The sequence below is a fragment of the Hipposideros armiger genome, unplaced genomic scaffold (genome assembly GCF_001890085.2).
Source record: "Hipposideros armiger isolate ML-2016 unplaced genomic scaffold, ASM189008v1 scaffold_181, whole genome shotgun sequence".
Taxonomy (NCBI): domain Eukaryota; kingdom Metazoa; phylum Chordata; class Mammalia; order Chiroptera; family Hipposideridae; genus Hipposideros; species Hipposideros armiger.
In genome coordinates, this window is record NW_017731531.1 from 1,741,251 (window position 1) to 1,765,965 (window position 24,715).

The 24,715-nt window shown below is 34.9% G+C and overlaps 1 protein-coding gene across 6 annotated transcripts in view; it reads left to right on the forward strand.

The window, feature by feature from the left end:
• SOX6 (SRY-box transcription factor 6) overlaps positions 1 to 24,715 on the forward strand; it is a 625,392-nt gene that overhangs the window by 362,678 nt on the left and 237,999 nt on the right. For all 6 annotated transcript variants that reach the window (XM_019652558.1, XM_019652560.1, XM_019652559.1 and 3 more), the window contains one exon: positions 19,250 to 19,339. In XM_019652558.1, coding sequence (XP_019508103.1) covers positions 19,250 to 19,339 — 90 coding nt within the window. The remainder of the gene's footprint in view (positions 1 to 19,249; positions 19,340 to 24,715) is intronic.

Consider the following 24,715-nt stretch of genomic DNA (forward strand, 5'->3'; position numbering starts at 1 on the left):
TAGTTGCAGTTGGGCATAGCCCACCATCCCATGCGGGAGTTGAACCAGAAACCTTGCTGCTAAGAGCACACACTCTAACCACTGAGCCATCTGGCTGCTGTCAGCAGCTCAGGGTAGCTCAGTTCAAGGTACCGTGTTTAATCTTAGTTGCAGGTGGGAATAGCCCATGATCTCATGCAGGAGTCCTACTGGCAACCTTGTTGTTAGGAGCACGTGCTCTCACCAGCTGAGCCATCCTGCCGCTTGTTGGCAGCTCAACGTCAGCTCAGCTCAGGCGCAGCTCACTGGCCCATGTGGAATTGAACCGGCAACGCTTTTGCTCAGAGCTTGAGCTCTTAACCAACTGAGCCACTCGGCTGGCCCTGTGAACCTTTGACCGTAGAAGAATCCGCAGCTTGATCCAAGGCAGGCGGTCTGCATGAAAAAGTCACTGGAAATGGCCTAGGCATGCCCAAAAGTTGGGTGGGGCCAGGTCTCAAATTGCCAGGGCGTGGTGAACGAAAGGCGGAGACTCAGATATGGTGGCCACCTGCTTCCGCCCGCAGGGAAGGGGGAGGGCTTAACAAAGAAACGAAGGCCTCCACTAGCTCCTCCATCCAGGAGAAAGCCGCCTCTCCAGCCCCGGTCCGAAGTCCGACAACTCAATTCCCCACCACTTGTCCCCGCCGCCCCTCCAGCAGCTGCCCCAGTGCTGGAGCTCAGAGCGAGTGATTCCGCTGGTGGTAAGTCTTCGGGCACGCGCCCGGGCAGTCCCTTTAAGAGAAGCACCTGGGAGTGCAGCCGCCTTCCATCTGAGTCACAATCTCCTTGGTTTTTACAACCAGAAATTATGAGGACTTCTCTCCTTGGCACTGGAACCCTGGGCTGGGGTGGGGCTTGGACCTCTTGCTTCTTTGGGGGTTGGGGGGGGGATCCCCACTGCTGAAATATCCTTCCCGATTTTTAATGGTAACACGTGGATGTGGGACCGGCCTGTTCCGTGGCTCTGACCCTCCTACCAGTCTGGAGGTGGCTTCTGCGTGTCCTTAGTTGAAGGGTTTCAGTTCAGCACGATTTTGGGCGACTCTCAATAATGGTTGTTTTGTAGATTAGTTGTAATTTTGATGTGGCTGTGAGAGAAGATAAGCACAGCGTTTACCTACTGCGCCATCTTGGTTGTCCCCTATTCCAGCCTTTTGTTCTTTGCTCTTCAATTTTAGATATGTCTATTGTCTATCGTAAAGCTCAGAAATTTTTCCTTGCATATTTCCAGTCTGCTAAAGAGCTCGTCAAAGGCATTCTTTGTGTCTGTTACAGTGTTTTGGATCTCTAGCATTTCTTCTAAATTCTTTCTTAGAATTTTTATTATTTTTTTTACGTTATCTATCTGTTCTTGCAAGTTATCAACTTTTTCCATTAAACCCCTTATATTATTCACAGGTTAAAAAAATTCCTGTTCTGAAAAGTCTGACGTTATTGCCATATCTGACTCTGATTCTGATGTTTGTTCAGTCTCTTCAAACTGTGTTTTTTGCCTTTTTGTATGCCTTGTAAATGTTTTTGATGAACTGGATACAAGGAACTGTTGTAAACAGGCCTACAGTAATTTGGTGGTGAGGTGTGGAGGGAGGGAAAGCATTCCCCAGCCTCATGACTAGGCCTCGGTCATTTCATAACCCTGTGCCTCTGGACTATGTACTTATCAGTGCTTCTCAGTCTTAGATGGGACGTTTGGCTGGAGGGGCTGAAGTTAGGTATTTTCCTTTTCTTACATGGCAGGTTAGAGGAAGCTGGAGTTGGGTATTTCACTTTCCCAGGTAGATTAGGCTCTGATGAAATTCCACCATATTAGGCTTTTGTGCAACAGTTTTTCCTGAGGGCAGGTTTTGGCAAGAACAGAATGCTCTGGTGCATTTTAAAATTTCTGTTTCCTCTGCCTCTGCCTGAAGCGAAGGAACTTATTCTTTGATATCCACTGTGTGGGCCTGGTTGAGCACCTGGAGATAAAACTCACAAAAGTGGTGGGACCCCCTATGAATGGGTCTCCCTGGAGTTTTTAATTCTCAGAGTCATCCACAGTGAGCGTCCAGAGATCTGTCAGTTACAGTTTAAGTTTTCCTACCTTGTCACTGGTTCCCATGAAAGTTTCTGCTCATAGGTTTCTGCCCCAGTAATTTGTGATTCTCTGTATCTACTTGTTTTTCACTCCAATAGTTGGGGCAGTAATTTGTTAAGTGACCTTACTTCTCTGATGGATCCAAGAAGAGCTGTTCGTTTTTCAGTTTGTTCAGCTTTTTAATTGTTATTAGAACAGAGTGGCAACTTTTAAGCTCCTTACACGCTGGACTGGAAACCAGAAGTTTGTTGTATACGCATTTGTTTCTTTTCTTTTTCTACGTAGGATCACCAGGACAATGTTGAATAGAAGGGTAATAGTAGACATTTTTGTGTTCCTGAATGCCGAAGAAAACATTCAGTTTCACTGTTAATGATGTTTGCTGTAGGTGTGTGATCAAAATACGTACTTTCCGATTTCTAGATTGCTGAGATTTCTTTTTAAAAAAAAATCATGAATAAGTGTTAAATGTTATAAAGTGCTTTATCTGCATTATGTAATAATCATATGAGTTTTCTCCTTTATTATAAGATATATTATATCGATTGATATTTGAATCTTTAAGCAACTTTACATTCCTGGAATAATTCCCACTTAGTTCCTTTAATATATTGTTGGATTATATTTGCTAATATTTTGTTGAGGATTTTTGCATATGTGTTTATGAGGGTGATTGTTCTCTAGATATCTCTTCTTATAATGTACTTGTCAAAATTTTGCTGGCCTCATAAAACAGTATTTTTTTCTCTTTCTATTCTCTGAAAAATTTGTATAATGTTGGTACATTTCTTCCTTGGAAAAATCCACCCGTGTAGCATTTAGGACCTGGAGTCACTTCTGTGTTCTTAATTATGAATTCAATATCTTTAGCAGATACAGAACTACTTTGATTTTCTTTTTAAAGATTTTATTGGGGAATTGGGGGGATGGGAACAGCGCTGGGGAATTGGGGGAAGGGGAACAGACAAGTTGCTGTCCTTTTGTTCTTCAGTCTAGTTGTGGAGGACGTTGCTTCACTGGCCCAAGTTGGCACCATCATTGCGCTCTTCCCGGGTGAGGCAAATCAGTTGCTGGCTTCTGGATGGCTGCTCACAGTGGCTGCTGGCCGCTTACGCTGGCTGCTGGCTACACAGGGTAGCCCATGGCAACCCACTGCAGCAGGGGCTGCAGCCTACGCCATCACCAGCGACTCATGGCAGCCCAGCTCCAGGTTGAGCTGTTGTTCAGCATCTTAGCTGTAGAGGGCAGTGTCACTGGCCCTCATATGTGGGATCCAAAACCTGGGCCCTCTGGCGTCCCAAGCCAGCTCTTAACCATCGCGCCACTCGGCTGGTGGTGATTTTCTATTTTAATAGGTGTGTTTTCAGGAAATGTTTCTATTTTATCGAAATTTTTTAACTTGTTCAAGTAAAGTTGTTAAATCTACCTTATATAAATATCTCTAGGGATATATAGTAATACCTCCTTTTTCATTACTAATTTCAATAATTTATTTTCTCTGTTACTTAATCAGTCTTACTGAAGCCTTAATAAATTTCATTAATCTTTTCAAAGAACCATCTTTTTGTTTTGTTGCTTTTTCTCTATTGGATTATACTTATCTATGTATGCTGTCAGGTAATTTCTTCCTCATCCCTTTTTGTGGATTTATTTCGTGTAAATTTTCTAGATTAAGATGTATGTTAAGTAATTGATTTTCAACATTTCTGCTTTTGTATATTTGCATTAAAATTGCAATAACTGCATTATCGGACATAAATTTTGAAATGTGAGATTTTCGTTACAATTCAGTTCAAAATATCTAATTTTCATTGTGATTGTGTGTGTGTGTGTGTGTGTGTGTGTGTGTGTGTGTGAGACAGACATAGGTTGTTTGTGTATTGCTTGTATTCTGAGTTAGGGTTTTTCTAGTTATCTTCCTATTACCTATTTCTATTTTTATTCCATTATGGTAAAAAAACATAATCTCCATGATTTGAATTCCTTGAAATTTGCCTAGACTTGTTTTATCCCTCAACATGTGGTCTGTTTGAGTGATTTTCCACATGCATTTAAACAGAATACATATTATGTAATTATTGAGGGTTGTGTTTGATATATGTCAATTAGTTAATATAAGTAATCATATTGTTCAAATATTCTGTATCTTTGTTGATTTTTCTCTTATTCTACTGAGAAAATTATGTTAAAATCTCAACTATGATTATGGATATTTCCAATTATTCTTTGTCAGCTTTGGTTTGTGTTATTGGTTGTACTAGTTTTAAGATTGTTAGGTTGGTCTTTTTATCACAATTCAATGTCTTTTTTTAAAATCTCTATTGATATTTCTTGCCTTAAAGTATTTTTATCTGATATTAATATGTCTACACCAGCTTTTTAATTTTTTTGGTTAGTGTTTGCATGATATAACCTTTTCAAAAATCCTTTTACTATCAATCCTTTCCTGTCCTTATATTTAAAGTTTCTCTGTTGTAAACAATCGAAAGTTGGATTCTGTTTTTCATCCTGCTTTGACTATCTTTCTTAAATTTGTCACATTTAGCCCATTTATATTAATATAATTACTCATAATTGGTTTTAATTGGTTTTAACAGTAGCATTTCCTATTTGTTTTCTGTTTACTCACCTATTCTTTGTTTTTTAATTTCTTAGTTTTTGCATTATTTTTTATTAAGCAAGCATTTTATTATTATTTTATTTATTTTATTTTTCTCTTCTCCTTGAGCTTACTGATACATGATATTTTATGCTTCTTTTAGTGGTTATCTGGGCTTCTATTTTGAACTGCTTGGTTATATTGCCTTGGAGGGATTTGGTAAGGGCCTAAGGAACTAACTCATCAGGTACTTGAGTGTATCTTAGAAAATATAAGAATGCTATATTGAGATAAGATTTAAGTGAGTATGCTGTGCCTTTTTTTTTTTTTTTAGATTTTTATTGGGGAATTGGGGAAGGAGAACAGTGTTGGGGAATTGGGGAAGAGGGACAGCCATGTTGTTGTCCTTCAATCTTAGTTGTGGAGGGCGCAGCTAGTTCAGCTCCAAGTCCAGTCGTCATCCAGCCACCTGTTGGCAGTTTGTGGCAGCTCAGCTCAAGGTGCCGTGTTCAATCTTAGTTGTGGGTGGGCATAGCCCACCATCCCATGCGGGAGTTGAACCAGCAACCTTGTTGTTAGGAGCATGTGCTCTCACCAGCTGAGCCATCCTGCCACCTGTTGGCAGCTCAGTGGCAGCTCAGCTGACTGGCCCATGTGGCACTCTAACTGACAACCCTGTTGCTCAGAGCTCACACTCTTAACCAAATGAGCCACTCGGCTGGCCCCTAAGTGAGTGTACCTTTATGTTCACTCTCAGCAGAGTGGGCTTAGGGACACCTATATTCTAAGTCTGTCTTGTCACAAAATGTGATCTTGAAATAGTCACTTTTTTTTTTTTTTTAAATCTCGGCTTAAGGTTTTCTGTAGTATGGGAGTGTTGCCCAGTTAATTCTCTAGAAGCTATTTTAGATTTGATGTTTTCTTATTCTAAAAGAGAGAGAGACATGGCTTCCCATTATATCCTATAAAATTCTATGATACTCAAAATCCTTTATAAAGATTAGTTGCCCTTCTCTTCCTAAAAAAAAAGCCAAAATATTATTAGGAACTTAATGGGGTGACCCTTAAACTGTCTTTTACAATAGGAACTAGTAAAGAATAATTTTCTGAGATAACATCATTTAAAAAATTAATATTCTAGTTCTGCTTTTGCCATAAAGGAGTAACTGATAGTGGACTTATTCTCCTAGTATAAACAAGGACTATTAATCAACTGTATGTAACAACTATTTTAATAAAATAGAGCAGGAAACACAATACTATATTCTATGATGGAAGGGAAACAAAGTGAGCCCTAAGATGATCTTGACTTTTTTCCTGATGGCATTTACCAGATCCTGACGCAGGGATAACCAACCCAAGTGCTACAGGGCAGCCTCATTGAACTGAGCAGTCAGGGATTACTGAGCGTGAAGGGAGATATACAGAAAGAACATCCAAAATCTTCTCAGGAATCCCTTTGAGTTTTTTTGCTGAATATTAAGCTTCAAATTAATAGTGTGACTACAAGAGGCTTGGCACAGAAGAACTACGTGGAAAGAAAAGTAGTAAATTGCAAAACTATCAGGGTTCACACATTATTGGCAGACATTTAAGTTTCATTTTGCTACAGTGGAATGTCTTCATTAAATATGCAGAGCATTCAGTGGAGACTCAGAAAAAGCCATACCTTTGGAGTAAGGATAAATTAGCCCTAGAGCATAGGGTACTCTACACCCACCATAACGAAGCTTAAAAAGAATCCTCAAAAGGATCGAGATGATCATGTGTAAATGAACACCTATCAGAAGAAAATTCAAGCTATGTAAAGGAAAACAACAAATTCCAAATACTCAGCAATATATTATCTTGCCCAATATCCAATACAAATAAATACTAGACATATGAAGAAGCAAGAAAATATGACCTTTGAGCATGAGAAAAATCAGTCAATAGAAAGAGACCCAGGTATTACAGTGATGATAGAATTAGAATACAATGACTTTTAAATTGTGATATATATAAATTCAAGGATTAAATGAAAATATGAACATAATGAAGAGAGAAATGGAAACAATAACAGAAAACATATAGAAATCCAAGAAATGTAAAATACAATATCTGAGATTAAAATAAATATATTGAGGAATTTAAATGCAAATAATTAACCCTACATTAAAAGATTAGTGAAACTAAAACAGTGCAATAGAAACCATCTAAACAAAAGCACTGAGAGAAAAAAGAAGGGAAAGAAATAAACAGAGCTTCATTGCTTGTGAGAAATAATAGTATATCATATGTGCAATTAGAGGCTAAACAGAAATACATATATGAAATAATGGCTGAAAAAATTCCAAATTTGTCAAAAATTATAAACTTCCAGATCCAAGGAGAATAAACACAATGAAAAATATATATGAAAGCACATCGAAATCGAATTGCTGAAAACTAATGAAAGAAAATCTTAAAAGAAGCCAAAGATACATTGTTTATAGTGGGATACAGATAGAAATTTTCCCTGACTTCACATCAGAAAAAGTACAAGTCAGAGACATTTGAATGACATCTTTAGGAGTTCTAAAAGAAGAAAAATATTTTAACCTAGAATTGTATATTTAACAAAAATACTCTTCAAAACTGAAGATGAAATAGAGACATTTCAGACAAACAAAAGTTCAGAGAACGTATTGCCAGATGATTTTCACTACAGAAAACATTGAAGAAATTTTATTAGGCTGTAGGAAAATAATTCTAGATGGACACTTAGAGTTTTAGAAAGAAGTGAAGAGTACTGGAAATGGCAAATCTGATGGCAAGCATAAAAGAAATTTCTATTTCTGAAAATTAATTTAGTTATAATATAATTGACTCCATAGCAAAAATTATAACAATGTGTTATGGAGTTTAATATAGGTATGACATCAATAACAAAAAAACAGGGTTTTTTTGTTTCTTTCATTGTATTTGAAGTAGTATATTATTTGTTGGTAGACTGTTGTAAGTTAAAGATCGATATTGTAAATCTTTGATCAACCATTAAAACAATGAAATGAAGAGGTGTAGCTAATAAACTAATAGAGGAGATAAATGCAATTCTAAAAAAATCAATAAAAATGCAGGGAAAGAAGATAAAAGAATAAAGTATAGTTGAAAGATGTAGAATAAATTGCAAGATTGTAGACTTAAACTCTATTAACAATAATTGCATTAAATGTAACTGGAGTAATTGTACTAATTTTGAAAGGTAGAGATTGTCAGATTGGATTTAAAATAACAAAATTCAATTAATATACCAACTATAAAAAACAGAGTAAACACAAAGGTGTAGATAGGTTAAAAGTAAAAGGATGGGTAACATTGCACCATGCAAACACTAATGATAAGAAAGCTGAAGTGGCTGTATTAATGTAAAAGTAGACTTCAGGGAAATAGATATTACCATAGATAAGGAAATATTTCATAATGATTAAAGAGCCAATACATTAAGAAGACATAACATTCCTAAATGTGTATGCATCTAATAATAGAGGTTCAAAATACATGAAGCAAAAAGTTGACAGAACTTAAAAAAAAAGACGAATTTACAATCCAGTTATTGTTGGGGATTTCAATATTTCTTTTTCAGAATGTGAAGAAAAAAGACAGAAAATCCATAAGACTATAGACGACTTGAACAACACTATCAATGAACTTGACATAATAGACACTGATAGAGCACTGCGCTCAAAAATTGCGCAAGAATTCTTTTGAAGTGACCGTGGAACATCCCACAAGATAAAGCTTATGGGCTGTAAAACAAGCCTCAGTAAACATAAAAGGATTGAAATTATACAGAATATATTCTCTGACCACAATGGAAATAAACTACAAGTAGATAACAAAAGGAAATTTTTTTAAATTCCCAAATATTTGGCGATTAAACCACATACTCTTAAAGAAACCATGTATAAAGAAAAAAGAATAAGAAAAATTGTAAAATATATTAAACTGAATGATAAGGAAAGCAACATAAAACATGTGGGATGAAGCTAAAATAGTACTTTGAGGAAAATTTGTAGCTTTAAATATTTATATTAAAAATAATATAAGACTAAAATTGATCTATAGATTCAAGACAAACCCAATAAAAGCCAAGGTCTACTTTTTTTGGACAGATAAGGTGATTCTAAAATTTATATGGAAATGCAAAGGACCTAGGAGAGTCAAAGGAAATTTGAAAGAGAGGAACGAATTTGGAAGACTTATTATATATGATTGTAACACTTACTATAAAGCTACAATAATGAAAGTGGTTTGGTATTGGTGTAAGAATAATGAATCAATCAATAGATCAGAAAAGAGAATCCAGAAATAGAGTTACACGCACAAAATAACTCAAAATGGAACATAGACCAAAATAGAAAACTAAAACCATAAAGCTTCTAGAAGAAAAGATAGAAGGTCTTTGTGACCTTGGTGTAGGCAAAGGTTTTTTTAGATGGGAATCAGAAAACACTATTCATGAAGAAAAAACTTGGTCATTGGATAACATCAAAATAAGAAAAAACAAACAAATAAAAAATTATGGCTCATTAACAGATACTTTGTGAAGACAAAAAGGTATGCTGCATACTAACTAAAAATATTTACAATACATATATTTGACAAAAGATATATATCAGATATACATAAATAAATATGTGTGTATAACATGTAATATAAATACATATGTATTATATAAATATGAAATTCATAAAAGATATAAATAGCTTTCAAAACTAAGAAAGTGATCCAATATAAAAATCTGCAAAATATTTGAACACTTCACAAAAGAATGTATATAAAGGGTTGATAAGTATATGAAAATATACTTCATTCTTTAATATTAAGGAAATGTAAATGTAAGTTAAAAACCACACTGAGATGCCATATATAGCCATTAGAATGCCTAAACTTAAAGCACTTTCATAAGAAGTATTAATGAGACTATAAAGCAATTACAACTCTAATGTATTGTTGGTCGAAGTGTAAAATGATGCAGGAACTTTGGAAACATTTTTGGCAGTTTCTTATAAAGAAAGGCACATAATAAGCCAACTTTTAGAAGAAATTCCATTTTTAGAGGGAACAAAAGGGACATATATTTATGAAAAGACATGAATGAATTTTCATATTAGCTTTATTTCTGAGAGCTCAAAAGTGGGAAAAACCCACATGTCCACAAACAGATGACTGGATAAACAAATTATGGTGTATTTATATGACAGAAATCTGCCTATTAACAAATGGACCAAACAAACTGCTAACACATGCTACAATATGACTGACTCTCAAAAATTTTACGCTAATGGGAAGAATCCATATCCAAAAAAGTACATATTGTATAATTTCATTTTTATGAAATTCAAGCATAAGTAAAACTATCCTATAGTAATAGAAATCAGATCAGTGGTTGCCTGGGGCTAGGAATATGGGTGATTGAAAGGGAGCACAAGATAATTTTTTGGAAGTGCTCTATCTATATCTTCTTTGGGGTGGCAACTATATGAATGTATAATTTGACAAAATTCATCAAATTTGCATTTAAAATGGGTGCATTTATTATATGATGTGTATTAAGTTACACATCAATATAGTTAATTTGAAAAAAAAAAGTAGTCCTGTTGCAGCTTGACACACAAAATATGACCTTTTTTGTAGTATGTTAAGGAATTTGTCTTAGTGCTTATTATGTGCAGAGCTCTGGGTTAGATATTATGGTATCAGAATCATTCCTTGACCATCAAGGAACTTAATATTTAGTTAGGGTAATTCGGTATGAACTTGACCATATACTTAAACCTATGGTGGTAACATTGATCAGTAATAGCCATGGTAGACATAGAAGAAAGAGTTGTGAGGTTCAAAGTTAATGAGTTGATACATTAAAGGAATATAAAAAGCACACTGACTGATAGATACTATGTGCTCAGCAAGTGTTACTTTGCTTTTTCGGAGGAGAAAATTCGAAGCGATAAATCCAGGCCTAAATGGTATTTAATGTAGGCGCTGCAGAATAGGAGGGTTTTCCATGAGCGTCAAGAAGTCAGGGAGACATTCGGGTCAGGAGGATTTCATGAGCAAAGGTGTGAAGGCAAAAAGCATAAGGTCTGAACAGAAGAGTAAGAGATGTCCGGTATACTCATTGGAGCAGAGGGAAGAGTTTCACGTAAGAAGAGTAATAAGAGGTGAATCACTAGGGCCAGATTATGGAGGACCCTTAAAAACAGCTTAGGAATACAACCTTATTTGAAATTGATCTTTTATCGGCTCCTAATACAGAAATAAAACAGTTAAGAAGGGATATTTTATCAGTAAAAATTTATTTTATAATTTCATTTTATAACATTAAATATAAAGTCAATTAACTAGAAGATTGAAGAGGTTTTGATGAGCTCAAAACAGAAATTGGGGCCTGTTGATCTTAGATGGGAGTTTCTTGTTGTGAGTTTTTTTTTTTTTTTAAGATTTTTATTGGGGAATTGGGGGGATGGGAACAGACAAGTTGCTGTCGTTTTGTTCTTCAGTCTAGTTGTGGAGGACGTTGCTTCACTGGCCCAAGTTGGCACCATCATTGCGCTCTTCCTGGGAGAGGCAGATCAGTCGCCGGCTTCTGGACGGCCGCTCACTGCGGCTGCTGGCCGCTCATGCTGGCTGCTGGCTACACACGGTAGCCCATGGCAACCCACTGCCACAGGGGCTGCAGCCTCCGCCGTCACCGGGGACTCATGGCAGCCCAGCTCCAGGTTGAGCTGTTGTTCAGCATCTTAGCTGTGGAGGGCAGTGTCACTGGCCCTCATATGTGGGATCCGAACCAGCGCCCTCTGGCGTCCCAAGCCAGTTCTTAACCATTGCGCCACTCGGCCGGCCCTGAGTTTTGTTTTTTTAATGAGCTTCAGTTTCCAACTTTGCTGTATTTTCTTTTGACTGCATCAAAGTCAGAAAATCCTAATTCCGATAGATAAATAATTGTAAATAACAGTCCTATAACAGTTTACTTTAAAATCATTGTATATTTTTTAATAAAGCAAGAGATTTACTTCAAGGCTTGTATAATAAATGTTTTAGCCTGGTAGTATAAGTTAATGCATTGGTGGTTTCCAGTGTGTTAAAATTTGAAACATACATTTGAATGTGTATGATAGGTTTTGTTAGAGTTTTCATATTATTGTTTAGTTTTGTTTTTTTTTCAATAAGTTGCAACTGGCAGAAAACCAACTCAAAGTAGTTTAAGCAAAAACGAGAATATATTGGCTTGCATTACCAAGAAGCAGCCTAGGAACAGAGCTTGGTTTTAGTTATTTTTGGATGTAAGTTTGCTAACATGATGTAAAGATCTTTTTTTTTTCCTCTCTATCTTTTCTTCACTCCTCTCTAGTTTTCTTTGTATTTTTGGCTTCATTCACTTTCACTGCAGACATGCTTTCTTCATGTGCCAAGGAGGATGCCGATGACAATCCCAGGCCTACATGCTTCTCGCTTCCAACCTGAGCATAAGAGAGCCTTCCAGAGAGTTCCAGCAGAGAATTCTGACTGGGTCAAATTCCTGTCTGTGTGGCTGGGAGGAGCAGTAGGCGGCAGGCAGGACAGCATTGTGATTGACAGCTGTATCATGACAATTATGGCATTCAGAAATATTTCCCCCCAAAAAACAAAAGAAGGACTATAGGAAACAGTGGGCACACAAAAATGACTGTTTCCATAGTCCAAAACAGTTTTGAAAAGCAGCGAAGTATGCATTTGAACACATAAGAACGAAATCAAACATCTGTAGAAGCCAAAGAGCAGTGTTATATGTTATATGTATGATATTGTTTGAATCCTGGGCCATGGAGCAGCAGAAAATAGGGTCATGAGAGGATGTCATGATGAGTAATATTTTAACAATACAGACAGCTGTAGTTTCTAATGGGATATTTTTATTCCATTAAAATTGTGGTAAATTTTACCGTGTTGTGGGCATTGAGAGCATCAGTGAAAAACCAAGGTCTAAGGCTGCACATTTACTTTTTGTACGTGAAGATTAAACCTCATTTGGAAGGACATACTTTTCGAGTCCAACAGCATTTTTAGGCAGCATCTCAACTATTCTTTAGTAGATGGCATTCAGTAAAGGAAAGCTCTTTGTTCAAACAAGATACGGCATTGTGGAAAAGACAAAACAGAGGAGCAGTGTGGTGGAGTGTACATAGGACAGCTGGCCCTTGAATTTCTAGCGCCCCTCTCCAAAGAACCAGAGTGCTTCACTCCACATCTGAAACAATTAATAATAGATATAGTTGTTCAGTTTCTACTATTGGATGCTATGTTGCAGGGACTATAAAACTGGTATTCCAATAGTGATTTAAGTAGTCATTTCAGTAAAACCAGCACTGTACTATAAAGCCAGGGCTCCCTGTCAGCAACTTTTTGACCTTGAGCAAAGCAAGTGACTTTCTTGACTGTGTCCTCATTTTTGAAACGGGGTTGTTTGTCTTAATGCTCATTGAAGCCTCGTGAGACTTTTAGCTCCAGCAGTAGGCTGAGCCCCTGGATCACCTGCTGGATGTTTCCCTGTTTTTCTGTGTTGGCATTGGCAACTGCTACCGATTAGCAGTTGTACCTTGATGGATATGGGAGAGGAATTTGGTTTCGAATGCTCCCCCTGATATTGTTCTAGGTGCCGAGCAGCTTTGGAAAGCAGATGAAAGAGATACTTCTTACCTGTACATACGTAATAATGTGAATTCTATGAATGTGTGTTAAAATGTCAGTTTTAAGGGGTCCCTGTAAGAAATGATCAAAGATTGGTAGATAAAAACAGTGCGAAGAGAATTTTGCACCTAACGTGATGATGTTGTATGTGTATTTCTGGTAAGTTTCAAATGTGGCGATTTTTCTCCTTTATGAGCATGCCCAAATCTTGCATCTAACAGTTTAATGACATTTCCAGTAGCTCCTATTCACAGACTGTCTCTCTATCTCTCTGTCTCTCTCTCTTTCCATATGTATGTGTGTATGTGTGTGTGTGTGTGTGTGTGTGTGTGTGTGTGTGTGTGTGTATATATATATATATGTTAATATATAATCTAGTAAAGTGGTTGTGGTATTACTTTTTTCCTGGAAGGCATGTATCTGATTTAATGACCAAATCGTTTTAAGGCAGCACACCAGAATCTCACAGCACAACTAAATCTATTTCTTCACACCGATCATGCATGTTTTACTCAAGCATTGAGTCATTAGCATGTTTATAATGGTTCTAATTTAGCACAACATTTTCTGAATTTTATCCTTGAGTCATTTACAAATTGTTCATATTGAATAAACAAAGGAAACAGATTGCATTTTATACTCAGTAATTTATCTGAAAGAAGAGGGGAGGGTTAATTGTTTTAAAGTTTTGGTCTGTTTGGGGAAGTAAGCCTGCTTTTTTCATCGCTAGGCATAAATGCCATTTCTCATCTTTGCGGGGCTGACTGGGGGGCTCAGGAGGAGTAAAATGAAAAATTAGGACCAGGACACGATTGGCCACTCCCCGAGGGGAGTGTGGAGCAAAAGGGGAGCTGGCACGAGATTATCCAAAACAGTTGGTGCATTCCTTAATGATCAAGGGCTTGAGAAGTCCAGCTCTCCCTGGCAGAGCATCTGTGTTGATGTTTATATCACTGCCCTGCTGTATGGGAAAGGCATGCTTTCTCTTGCTGTTGGCTAAAAATAGGATGGAATATAGCATTGTATGAGATATTTTAAGAGAGCAAAAACATTTAAGAGGTTAAAGGTTTGGCTTTTGGATCAGGAAAGATCAGCGATACAACTCGTGGTGTTCCTCGCAGACTGAATTTTATCTCGAGTCTGTCCGCGATTCGAACCCTTGGTTAGGCAAGTTATTTTAGTTTCGTTTGGTGCAGTCTGAAAAAACCCACTCCGCTGGCTTTTCTGTCCGCTTCCCAGCATGAAGAACAGGCCTGAAAACAGCCTCTATTTATACACCCCCTTGCTCGGATTTGGAAAATCAGTTGTTTCACTAGAGCGAGAAGGACCGCATAAGCAGTCTTCAGGGGAGTGTGCTTTGTACGTTATAGTGACTTCAAACTAAAACTGGTACATTTTAGTGTCTAATTATTTTTAGTGAGCATGGAGGGTTTTAATTAAAATTTAAGAGTGCTCTTCAAGCTCTCCAAGCTCCAATTTTATCCCACTGTATTCCGAAGCATTTATCACTGTGGAAAAATGTACAGTAACTGGCGGGTGCATTTCTGTTTCCTAATGAAAAATGTGGGACGGATGATCAGCAAGGATATAAATACATATTGTTAGCATTACTTGTAAACCGAGGTCAAGGTTACTTTGGATAAGTTATCATTGTTCTTGGGTCCAGAGAAAATTTATTGCTTTTGAAATTTATGATTCCTATGGTAAAAATAAAATGAATTGTTTTGATTTTTCTTGAGTTAAGAAAGCAGTAGGAAACCCGCATACAGGGGCAGCAGACATTGTTTTCCCTCACTAAAATATTTTAAAGATATTTTCTACATCGTGTTTGTAATGTGTGAGCATTTCTAACTTTAAATATCACTTTGAGGTAAAAAGAATAAGTGTCAACTCACACATAAATTGTTTTAAAGTACCATAGTTTTTCCCCATTATCTTTTTCTATTCCCTCATACTTTAGTTTTAGTGATTTTTTTAAAGTACTGTCTTTGACCCATTTGAAATATTTTTCTGTACAGAAGGTGTTAATACTGCTGCAACTTTGTTTAGCTAGAAATAATTTAAAAATATTTCTTAAATATCATATAGATTAGGAAATACATATCTCACTCTCACTTCAAATTTCTCTTGTACTGTAAAATTAATTATTAGCACGATAAAGCACTCTTGACTTACCTGGCCTGAGACCTAGGTACTTATGAAGCAGAAACATAGCTTTGCAGTCCCTTATGCAGATGCTCATTAAAAGTTAGTCCTGAATTGTCTTTCCTTTTTCCCTAGAAAAAGTTTATTGAAAAACTTCAAGTTGTGAAGGAAAAGAAAAAAATAAAAACTGTGCAACTTGGAATTAATTTAGAATGTATCAAAGTCTTTTACATCCTTGATTACAATATAAGTGAGAACTGAGGTCTAGCTCTTGATTTTTGATAGTCCTTTTTTAATCACATTATTTACAAAAAATAAGACAAGATTAATATAGTAAAGTTGTGTATTTCCTTGACTGTTGGGTTAGTGGAGGCCAATTCTTTCAAAGTAAGAGGAATTTTGGTATTTTCCACTTTTATACTGAAGTGTGTGGCTTACATTCATTTTTAATTTATACACATTATGGTGACTTTTTTTATAGTATAACATTGTGGTTCTTTTTCTGAATTTCCAGAAGATATGTAGCTCTTCTCTTGTTTTTTTTTTTTTTTTTTTTTTTTTTTTTTTTTAGCCGAAGACAACTCAGTTGAGATACGAAAATACAAATAATCAACTCAGACAATAAAATATTGTATATTGTTTGATTGTTTTGAGGACCCTGGCACCGCCATAACTATTAAGTGGCTTTCAAGTCAATCATGTAAAACAAAATAATCGGTGTAAAATAACCCAAGAATATCAGGGTGATGTTCAGTCCTTTTTCCCATTTGAATCTTACCTGACTGCTGAGTTAAAGCCACTTTGCACGGTCCTACTCTTTCCACGTAATACAAACTGGATTCCCTGACTTATTTTCACCTCCTTGGTTTTGGCGTTAGTGCATGATCAGAATGGGGCAAAGTCTGATATGGTTAATTGCCTCTGGAAAGCTAGTGTCCCATTAATGTTGAAGGATGTGACATAAGGAGGATTAGTACTTTTAATTTGCACCTTTACCTGGATATTGTTTAGAGTGAAAAATCTGAAAATGTAAAATTTAATGTATAACTTTATTGCATACTTCCTCGTTTCAAGTCAGACGCCTCTTGGTGGTGGCAGCAGTGTCCTCTGCCTGTGCAGCGTTTGTTAGCAATTTGCCCCTTCTGGCCTTTCCCACTCGCCTCACTTGCTTTCCACTGCAGTACGGAGTGAGCTTAGGACGGCTTGTGGTCCGCCCTTAGAGGCTGGGCAGTCAGGTACTTAGGCGAGAAAGCTGAGAGTTTCCAACAGACTTCTACAGCGTTTTGACTCTTCCTGGGATCTCCGAACATTGACATTAAATGTTGATAAGGTTGTATGTAGTGAGCTGTATTATCCTGTAGATAAATGCTATCTGTGATTGTTATTAAATATTTTCACAGGCTATAAATAGAGACGTGCCAAGGCTGCTTTATTTTCCCCCCTCAGTTTCTTCTACTGAAATGGAACTCACATAGCTAGGCTCACTCAGCATTATGGTGAGGATTAATTTTCTAATAGGAGTGCGAAATGCTTTGAAGTTATTAACCATTTTATTAATGAGTAGCTCTTAAATAAAGCTATGTCCACATGGCTTGATTTATGTTGGAAGTGTGTGTTCCTGTAGTCCATATAGTTCTATTTTTCTCCCGTGAAGTTTCAGCATTCTTTTCCTGGAGCTCTGAACGGTTTCAGGCCTATTTATAGAAATGAGAGACATATTTTAGCTTGTTTTACATTTAGTGTATATCTAATCCTAGTTTATGAACTTGCTGTGAATTTGTGATCATTACTAGTAAGTTGCGCTTTTGTCTTTGATTGTTATAATATGCTCACAACTCAAATTTTAACCAAACAAGTTATGTGTTAGCCTTTATAGCAGTGATTAGCAGCTAGTACAATTTTATAACATGTATAAAAGGGTAAAAAAAAAAAAGTAACAAAACTAGGTAGGATAGGAAGTTGAAGACGTTTTATTGGTTATTTCTATGCATGATCTGATGCTATATCAATCTCTCTCAGAAATTTAAACCCGGTTTGAGAAAAAGTAATCTCTGATAGGCATGGCTTTGAAGGCTGGCATCATAACTCTCAAACTCAGTATTATCTTTTTTATGGCTTTAGCAAAAAAAAAAATGTATAGAAAAAGTGTACACCTTGTTTCTGAATTTAAAATAAAAGTCTCAAGAGATCATTCTGGAAATTAAATACAAACTGAACATACGCATATGCATGCAGGTCCTACTGGATGGTGACTTAGAATCCGGTTTTAATCTCAGTGGTAGATCACTTGTTGAAGCCTAAGGGCAGGGAGCTTTCACTTAAGAGACTCAAGCTGACTTTTATTTAGAAAGAACTTTAGCTTTTGTGATAGCGAGCTAGTATGGTTGTTCATCAGCCTTTTCAGAACACACTGATCTGGATTTCATCCATTTCTTGATTGATTGACCACGTCATGGACACATGTTAATTGTTTTCACCAATACTTTCTAACCATGCAGTGGTCTTCTCATCTCTTACCCAGGGCTCACTGTCTTTTTCAAAAGCTTATCTAGTTTCTAAAACCCTTTAGATCCATCTTGACCTTACTGTCACTCTGAAAAATTCAAGGAGGATTTAGAAGTTGTAGAGAAAAAAAGGGAAAAGAAAGGTAAAATGCTAAAGAGAAAGGTGCTGATACGGGAGAGGAAAGACATTTTGGATTTGCAGTAACTATTTTAAATATAATTTAAAAGAGAAGTTATCAGAATTTTGACACTTGGAATGTTAAAGTTGAACGGGAGTATGCTTTGCACTGAGGGTTTAGTATTTAAATCTGCATTCCCTTTTGGAAACATGGCCTATTAAGATTTGAAACTAAAAAAAAAAATAAATAAATAAATAAAATTGAGGCTTAAAAGATACATGTAAATAGTTGTAAGCAGTAGCCCTAGTTGCAAATCCATCTAAAAAGAGAGAGAAAAAGAACTCATTCAGCAAATTTTGCTAATTATTAGAATAGTCTAAAGTTTAAATTTCTGTAACCTTTACGAATCTTTATAAAAATAAGTGTAGTCACTCCCTAAAATCTAGTATGCTTTAGAAATGCAGCAGGGCAAATAGTGTTTAAATAAGTGTTTTCTTGAAGAGAATAGGCATCTTTTTATATGAAAGCATCAGCAATATTCATTATCTTAACTTTATGTCCTTTGCATCTTGCTGTAAGTCGGTCTTTTACAGAAGTTGCTATACATTTATTTCTTTTTTACGGACAGATGGTTGCAGCTTGATTGTTGTCTTCTCCCTTAAAGAACTGTTATTCTCCCTTGAACAACACATGAATTTTGCTTGGATTTAAAAAATGATAACCTGGATTAAAGTAAATATTATCTAAACCTAAACCTGTAGGAAAGAGCCCCTTTTTCTGTCATGCCAGTCTAAGAAATGATAAATGCTGACTGAATAGTAATAAAATTATAATGATGATATCCAGTTAAGATTATTGAGCATTATCTTTTTTTTCTAGAAATAGTTTCAATAATCTTGTGGTAAAAATAAATTTACTTGGTGGTATTTTATAATACAGTAATATAATTGTCTATATCCTGTGTTTAAAATAACAACAAAAAATTGCTTTGATCATTTTTGAGTGAGAGAATTTCTCCATAAACTGGCCTTCTGGATTTGTAATATTTTAATACTTATAAAATATATATGTAATATTTACTTTTTTGTTTTAATAGATTCTTCCTGCATGGAAAAACTACTTTCAAAAGATTGGAAGGAAAAAATGGAAAGACTAAATACCAGTGAACTTCTTGGAGAAATTAAAGGTACAATATACAAAATACCAAATGTATCGCTATAGTGACGTTATGTTGTATAACAAAGCATTTTGACTTTCTGTTCCTAACACTAAATTCTTGTCTCTAATATTTGTTTACATGTGAGAGGCTAAATGTACAGTATGTGTCTGAACTTTTATTTTTTGTAATGTTTGCAGAATGAAATTTTTGCCCTCTCTCTTTTTTTTTTTTTAATTTTTTTATAGCTGAGCCAGCCTGCCACCTGTTGGCAGCTCAGCGGCAGCTCAGCTTGGGCTGGGACTCGAACTGCTGTTGCTCAGAACCCCTCTCTTTTTATTAGTCTGTAAACGTATAACTTATAGAATAAACTGCTTCATTAATTTACTTAACAAAAAAATTGAGAAAATAAAAAAAAGTTATATCAAAGATGAAGAACACATTAAAGATAATTTTAGTTTCCTCTTGAAGTCATAATAATAGCTTAATTTATGAATCCAAATCATTAATTCAAATTTCTTCTGATCAAAAAGGGTCAACCGTAGTACCTATAAAAAACGAGATTATAGAAATGTTCTGTGCATAATGGTGGATGACCACGTTCTGGGTCCTGATTACCATGTTCAAATCCTGGCTCTGTCACTTGCTAGATGAGTGACTTTGGGCAAGTCACTGATCTTTTTTGTTTTGAATCACTTGTATCTAAAATGGGGATAATAACAGTACCTACCCCACAGGCTCATTAAGAGAATTAATACATGTCAGCCTTTTAGGGTAGTTCCTGGCACTTAATAGCTGTCATGAGGGTAAGTTTTAGTTGTTATTATTAACATGCCTATAAGATCATAGGTTGATTAATCTTAAACAGATCTCACAGGATTTAAAATTTCAGAACCTATCACCCTGATGAGGAAGAGCATCTTTATTTTTGAAGATATGTGATTGATGCTATTATTCTGAAACATGGTGAGACGAGGAAAATCCCAATACATTACAGAATTAAGTTACCCTATCAGTCAAGAAGTTATACTTCTTGCTTAATTCTCTCTTGTTGATTCCTTTTGGAGATGAAGCACTATATGACTACTTTTTGGTATCAAAAATAGAGTTCATGGTCATTAATTAATTATATCAGTTGTCCCTTACAGACAGTCATCACTCAGACCTGTACTAACAATTTAGGAACTTAATCACATTAGTTTTCTATACTTATCAAATAACTTCAGGTGAATTTTCCTGTTGATCATGGATACTATCTCATTGAAGATGAACATTTGGCAATGACTATCCTGTGAAAAGATTATTTTGAATTTATTATTAAAAAATTGCCAAGTGTTCAGGCATCATATGTTCAACTCAAATGAAGAAAAAAGGAAGTCCTCTCTTTCCCAAGGAACAATTAATAGCTCATTCCATTAAATAATGCAGTATCAGAATCAAGTAGAATGTGGATATTATTTTGGATTTCACTGCTTCTGTTCTGTGCTCATGAAGGCCATTTGCTATTTCCAAAGGAAAAAAAGAAACTCCCAACTTATAACTGATGGGTAGAAAGAAAGTCATTAGTGACATATTCTTTATCCAGCTGCAATAACATGGTGTGTGCTACTTTGCACATCATTCTGTGTTTTCTTCCCTTGCCAAAGTCATTGGTTTTATAACAGTGAGAACAGAAATGGTTTATGCAAGGGAAAGCTTTTGCCAGTGTGAATGATGGGGGGCCTTGCTTTCTCTTAGTAATGCAGAAGCTAACATTTTATTATGTTATGATTCAGCATCTGGTTTTCAAGCATTGGGCCACCTTCTCTCCCCTGCCCCTACTTTCCATTCTTACTTTACTTTTAATTCTCATTATGAATTTAAAATGTAAAAACTGTATTAGTCTCAAATAGTCAAAATACATAAAACTGGAAAGTGAAACATATGCAAAATTAGGCTTTTCAAATTTTTTAACTTCTTTTTTTCTGAATTCTGTATGTGATAGGTGAATTGTCTGGTGTGCTACTCCAAGTGTCAGTGTTGTGGTCATAGAAGATAAGATTCTTACTACATTTTTTATTTTTATTTACTCACTCTACATAATTGGCTCTTCTGATATCCTAATATTTTGTCACCATAAATGTTACACAGAAAAATATTATGATAATATAATAGAAATGAAAAAAAAAGTTGTATTTATGGTTTGATTCAATGACTGCTAAAACCCAGTGTACATTTTTAGTCTAGGTGAGATTAGGCCAGTTATTATCCACCTAGATTAGTTATAATTATTCTGAAATTTTAAAGCAATCTAAATACTACCTCCAAAAAATACATTGTATCATGACTTATCAGTATTCAATATTATATCTCAAGCATTGTGTATTTTTAAGACCTCTTGTTATTTTTCCCCTCATTACAAAATTCATACATATTTATTATAAAAATATAGAAACACACACAAAAGAAACAAAAATTGTCTTTTAATTCTACCTATATTATATTGTATATCCTTTCCATTTTAATTTATGCATATACATGTTAATTTTTTTCTTAAAATTAGAATTACCCTTTTACTATTCTTTTGTAATCTATTTTTGCCATTTAAAGATCTATTGGGAATTTTCCTATCATTAGGCCATCTTCTAAAATATTTTTATTTGCGGAAAATATTGCATAAAGTGAGGCTGTCATAATTTAACTGAGTCTCCTATTCAATATTTCAGTTGCTTTTATTATTTGTCATTATCAAGAAAACCTTGAGCATGGATAACTTTTTTTTAAAATTATTTTTTATTTTGAAATACACTTTTAGAATTAGTTTCAGCTGTACAACACAGTGCAATAGTTATACTTTTTACCCCTCGAGGTGACAACCCCCCTCCCCCAATCCGCCGTCCTACTTCCTCCCCAATATCATACATATCTATTACAATTCCCTTGACTCCACTCCCACACTATACTCCACGTCCCGTGACTATATATATATATATATATATATACATATATATATATATTCACTTATAGTTGACATACAATATTATACAACATCAGCTTCAGGTATACAGTGCAGTGATCAAGCCTCTACCTCCTCCATAATGCGGTCTCCCTAGCAAGACATGTGACCACCTGACACCCTACAAAGTATTTACAACATTATTAATTATATTCCTTGAACTGTCTTTCATGTCCCTGTGGCAATATTGTAGTTACGTATTTATGCTGTCTAATCCCTTCCCCTTCTCCCTCATCCCCACCCCCTCCCAACTAGCAGCCATCAGTTGTTCCTCTGTATCTCTGAGACCACTTCTGTTTACTTTGCTCATTCATTCAGATTTTTAGATTCCACATATAAGTGAAATCATATGGTATTTGTCTTTTTCTGACTGACTTATTTCATACTTTTCAATATTAACCAGTGGCTATTTTCTTGGAATACATTCCTAAAAAGTGAAATTCCTGGGTCAAAGAGTGTGTTCCTTCTTAAAAGGCTTTTGATTCATGTTGCCACATTGCCCTTCAGAAAGGGTATAGTGTTCTGTGCTCTCACCAGCAGTTTCTGTAAGTATTCTCTTGACCTCAATAGCAAGTATTATTAACTTAGAAATTTCTATCCAGTTTGATAGGGGAAAATGGCATATGGTTGCTGATTTATTTTGAATTTCTTAGATTATTGTTGAGAATGAAGAGTTTTACATAAATTTATTTCTATTAAAGGTCTCTTCTGAATTGCCTATTTATGTTGTTTGCCCATTTTTCCTTTAAAGGATTTGTCTAGTTCTTATGGTTTCATAAGACTCTTCATATATGTTTTAATGGTATTAACCTTTATCTGTCATATGTTACATATTGTCATTTTCTTTATGTTATGGTTTTATTGTCAAGTCTTTCCCTTCCTTTTTTAATGCTCTTTTTCTGTTGGGTTTTTGTTTAGAAAGGCTTCCCAACTCTGAGATTAGATAATATTCTGCATATTTTCTTCCAATTTTTTACTGTATTTTTATACATTTAACTCTTTAATTCCTCTTGAATGTATTTTGATATATAATTTCATCCAGAGCTATAACTTAATTTTTTTCTCAAGCCATTAACCGAATATTTCTGTCATTTATTAAATAATCCATCTTATCATTTCTGACTTGAAATAACATCTTTTATTACATACTGATTGAATATTTGGAACCATTTCTCAGTTTTTGATTGTATTCCCATTGATCTTTCTATCTAAACTTTTATAAGTTCTATGCTATATTAATGACTGCAGCTTTATACATCTTTGAAAAGTGAGTATTACAAGACCACATTCATAATTTTTCTTTAAGGCATTCGCATACTTCTCTAAAGTTTATTTTAGACTTATAAATTGTTAATTGAAATTCCAAAGTGATATTTTAAAAGATTGTATTACCTTTATACAAAACTATGGGGTAAACTAATACCTTTATAGCATCGAATCTTTCCATTCAAAATCATTTATTGAATTCTTTTGTATCCCTCAAAAAAATTTGTTTCTTAAATGTAGATTCTGTGCATTTTCTTTGATGCTTTTTCAATAATATTTAATATTATTGCTTGCTCTTGTGAATGAGATATTCTTCATTCTGTTTTATTTTTGTTACTGTATTTAGGGATGCAGTGAATTTTGCTGGTTCATTTTATAACTTCCCCCTTCATCAAACTTATTAGCTCTAGTCATATTTCAGCTGATATGTTTTCTGTCATGTGTCCCTTTTCCCCACCTATTCTCATATTACACGAACTAGTATGTCAAGAATAATATTAAGCAATATAGGCAATAGCAAGTATTTAGTGCAATTTTTAATTTATGGAATTGTTTTTAATATTTTACCATTAAGTATTATGTTGACTATTGATTTAAGGTATTCTTCATTGTTAAAAAAATTTTCTAGTCATAGTTTATTAGGAGTTGAGAAATTACATTTTATTTTATGGCATATCTTATTGGTTTTTGTTTTTCAAATTTATTAATGACATTAAACCCTGATTAGTCATGGTGTAGTCTTGTTTTAATGTACTGCATAATTTTATTTGCTCATATTACAGTTGTTATTTTTGCATCTGTAATCATAAATGAGATTAGTTTGTATTTTTCCTTATTTGTACTATCTTTGTTAATTTTTAGTACCAGCATTCATAGTTGAATTGAAAGCTTTTCCTGCTTTTTTCAGCTATGTAAAATGTTGAGTAGATAACATGCAAATTAATTATTCCTTCAAATTCTGAAAGCGTATACTCAGAAAACATTTAGGCCTAGAGTTTTCTTTGGAAATATATATATTTTTTACCTTTTTTACTTCTCTTTAAATTAGTTTTGCCAGAAAAATGATTTCCTAAAAAAATATATTTCATTGAGATTTTCAAATATATTAGTATTGATTTAAAAATATAGTATCACTTATTTTGAGT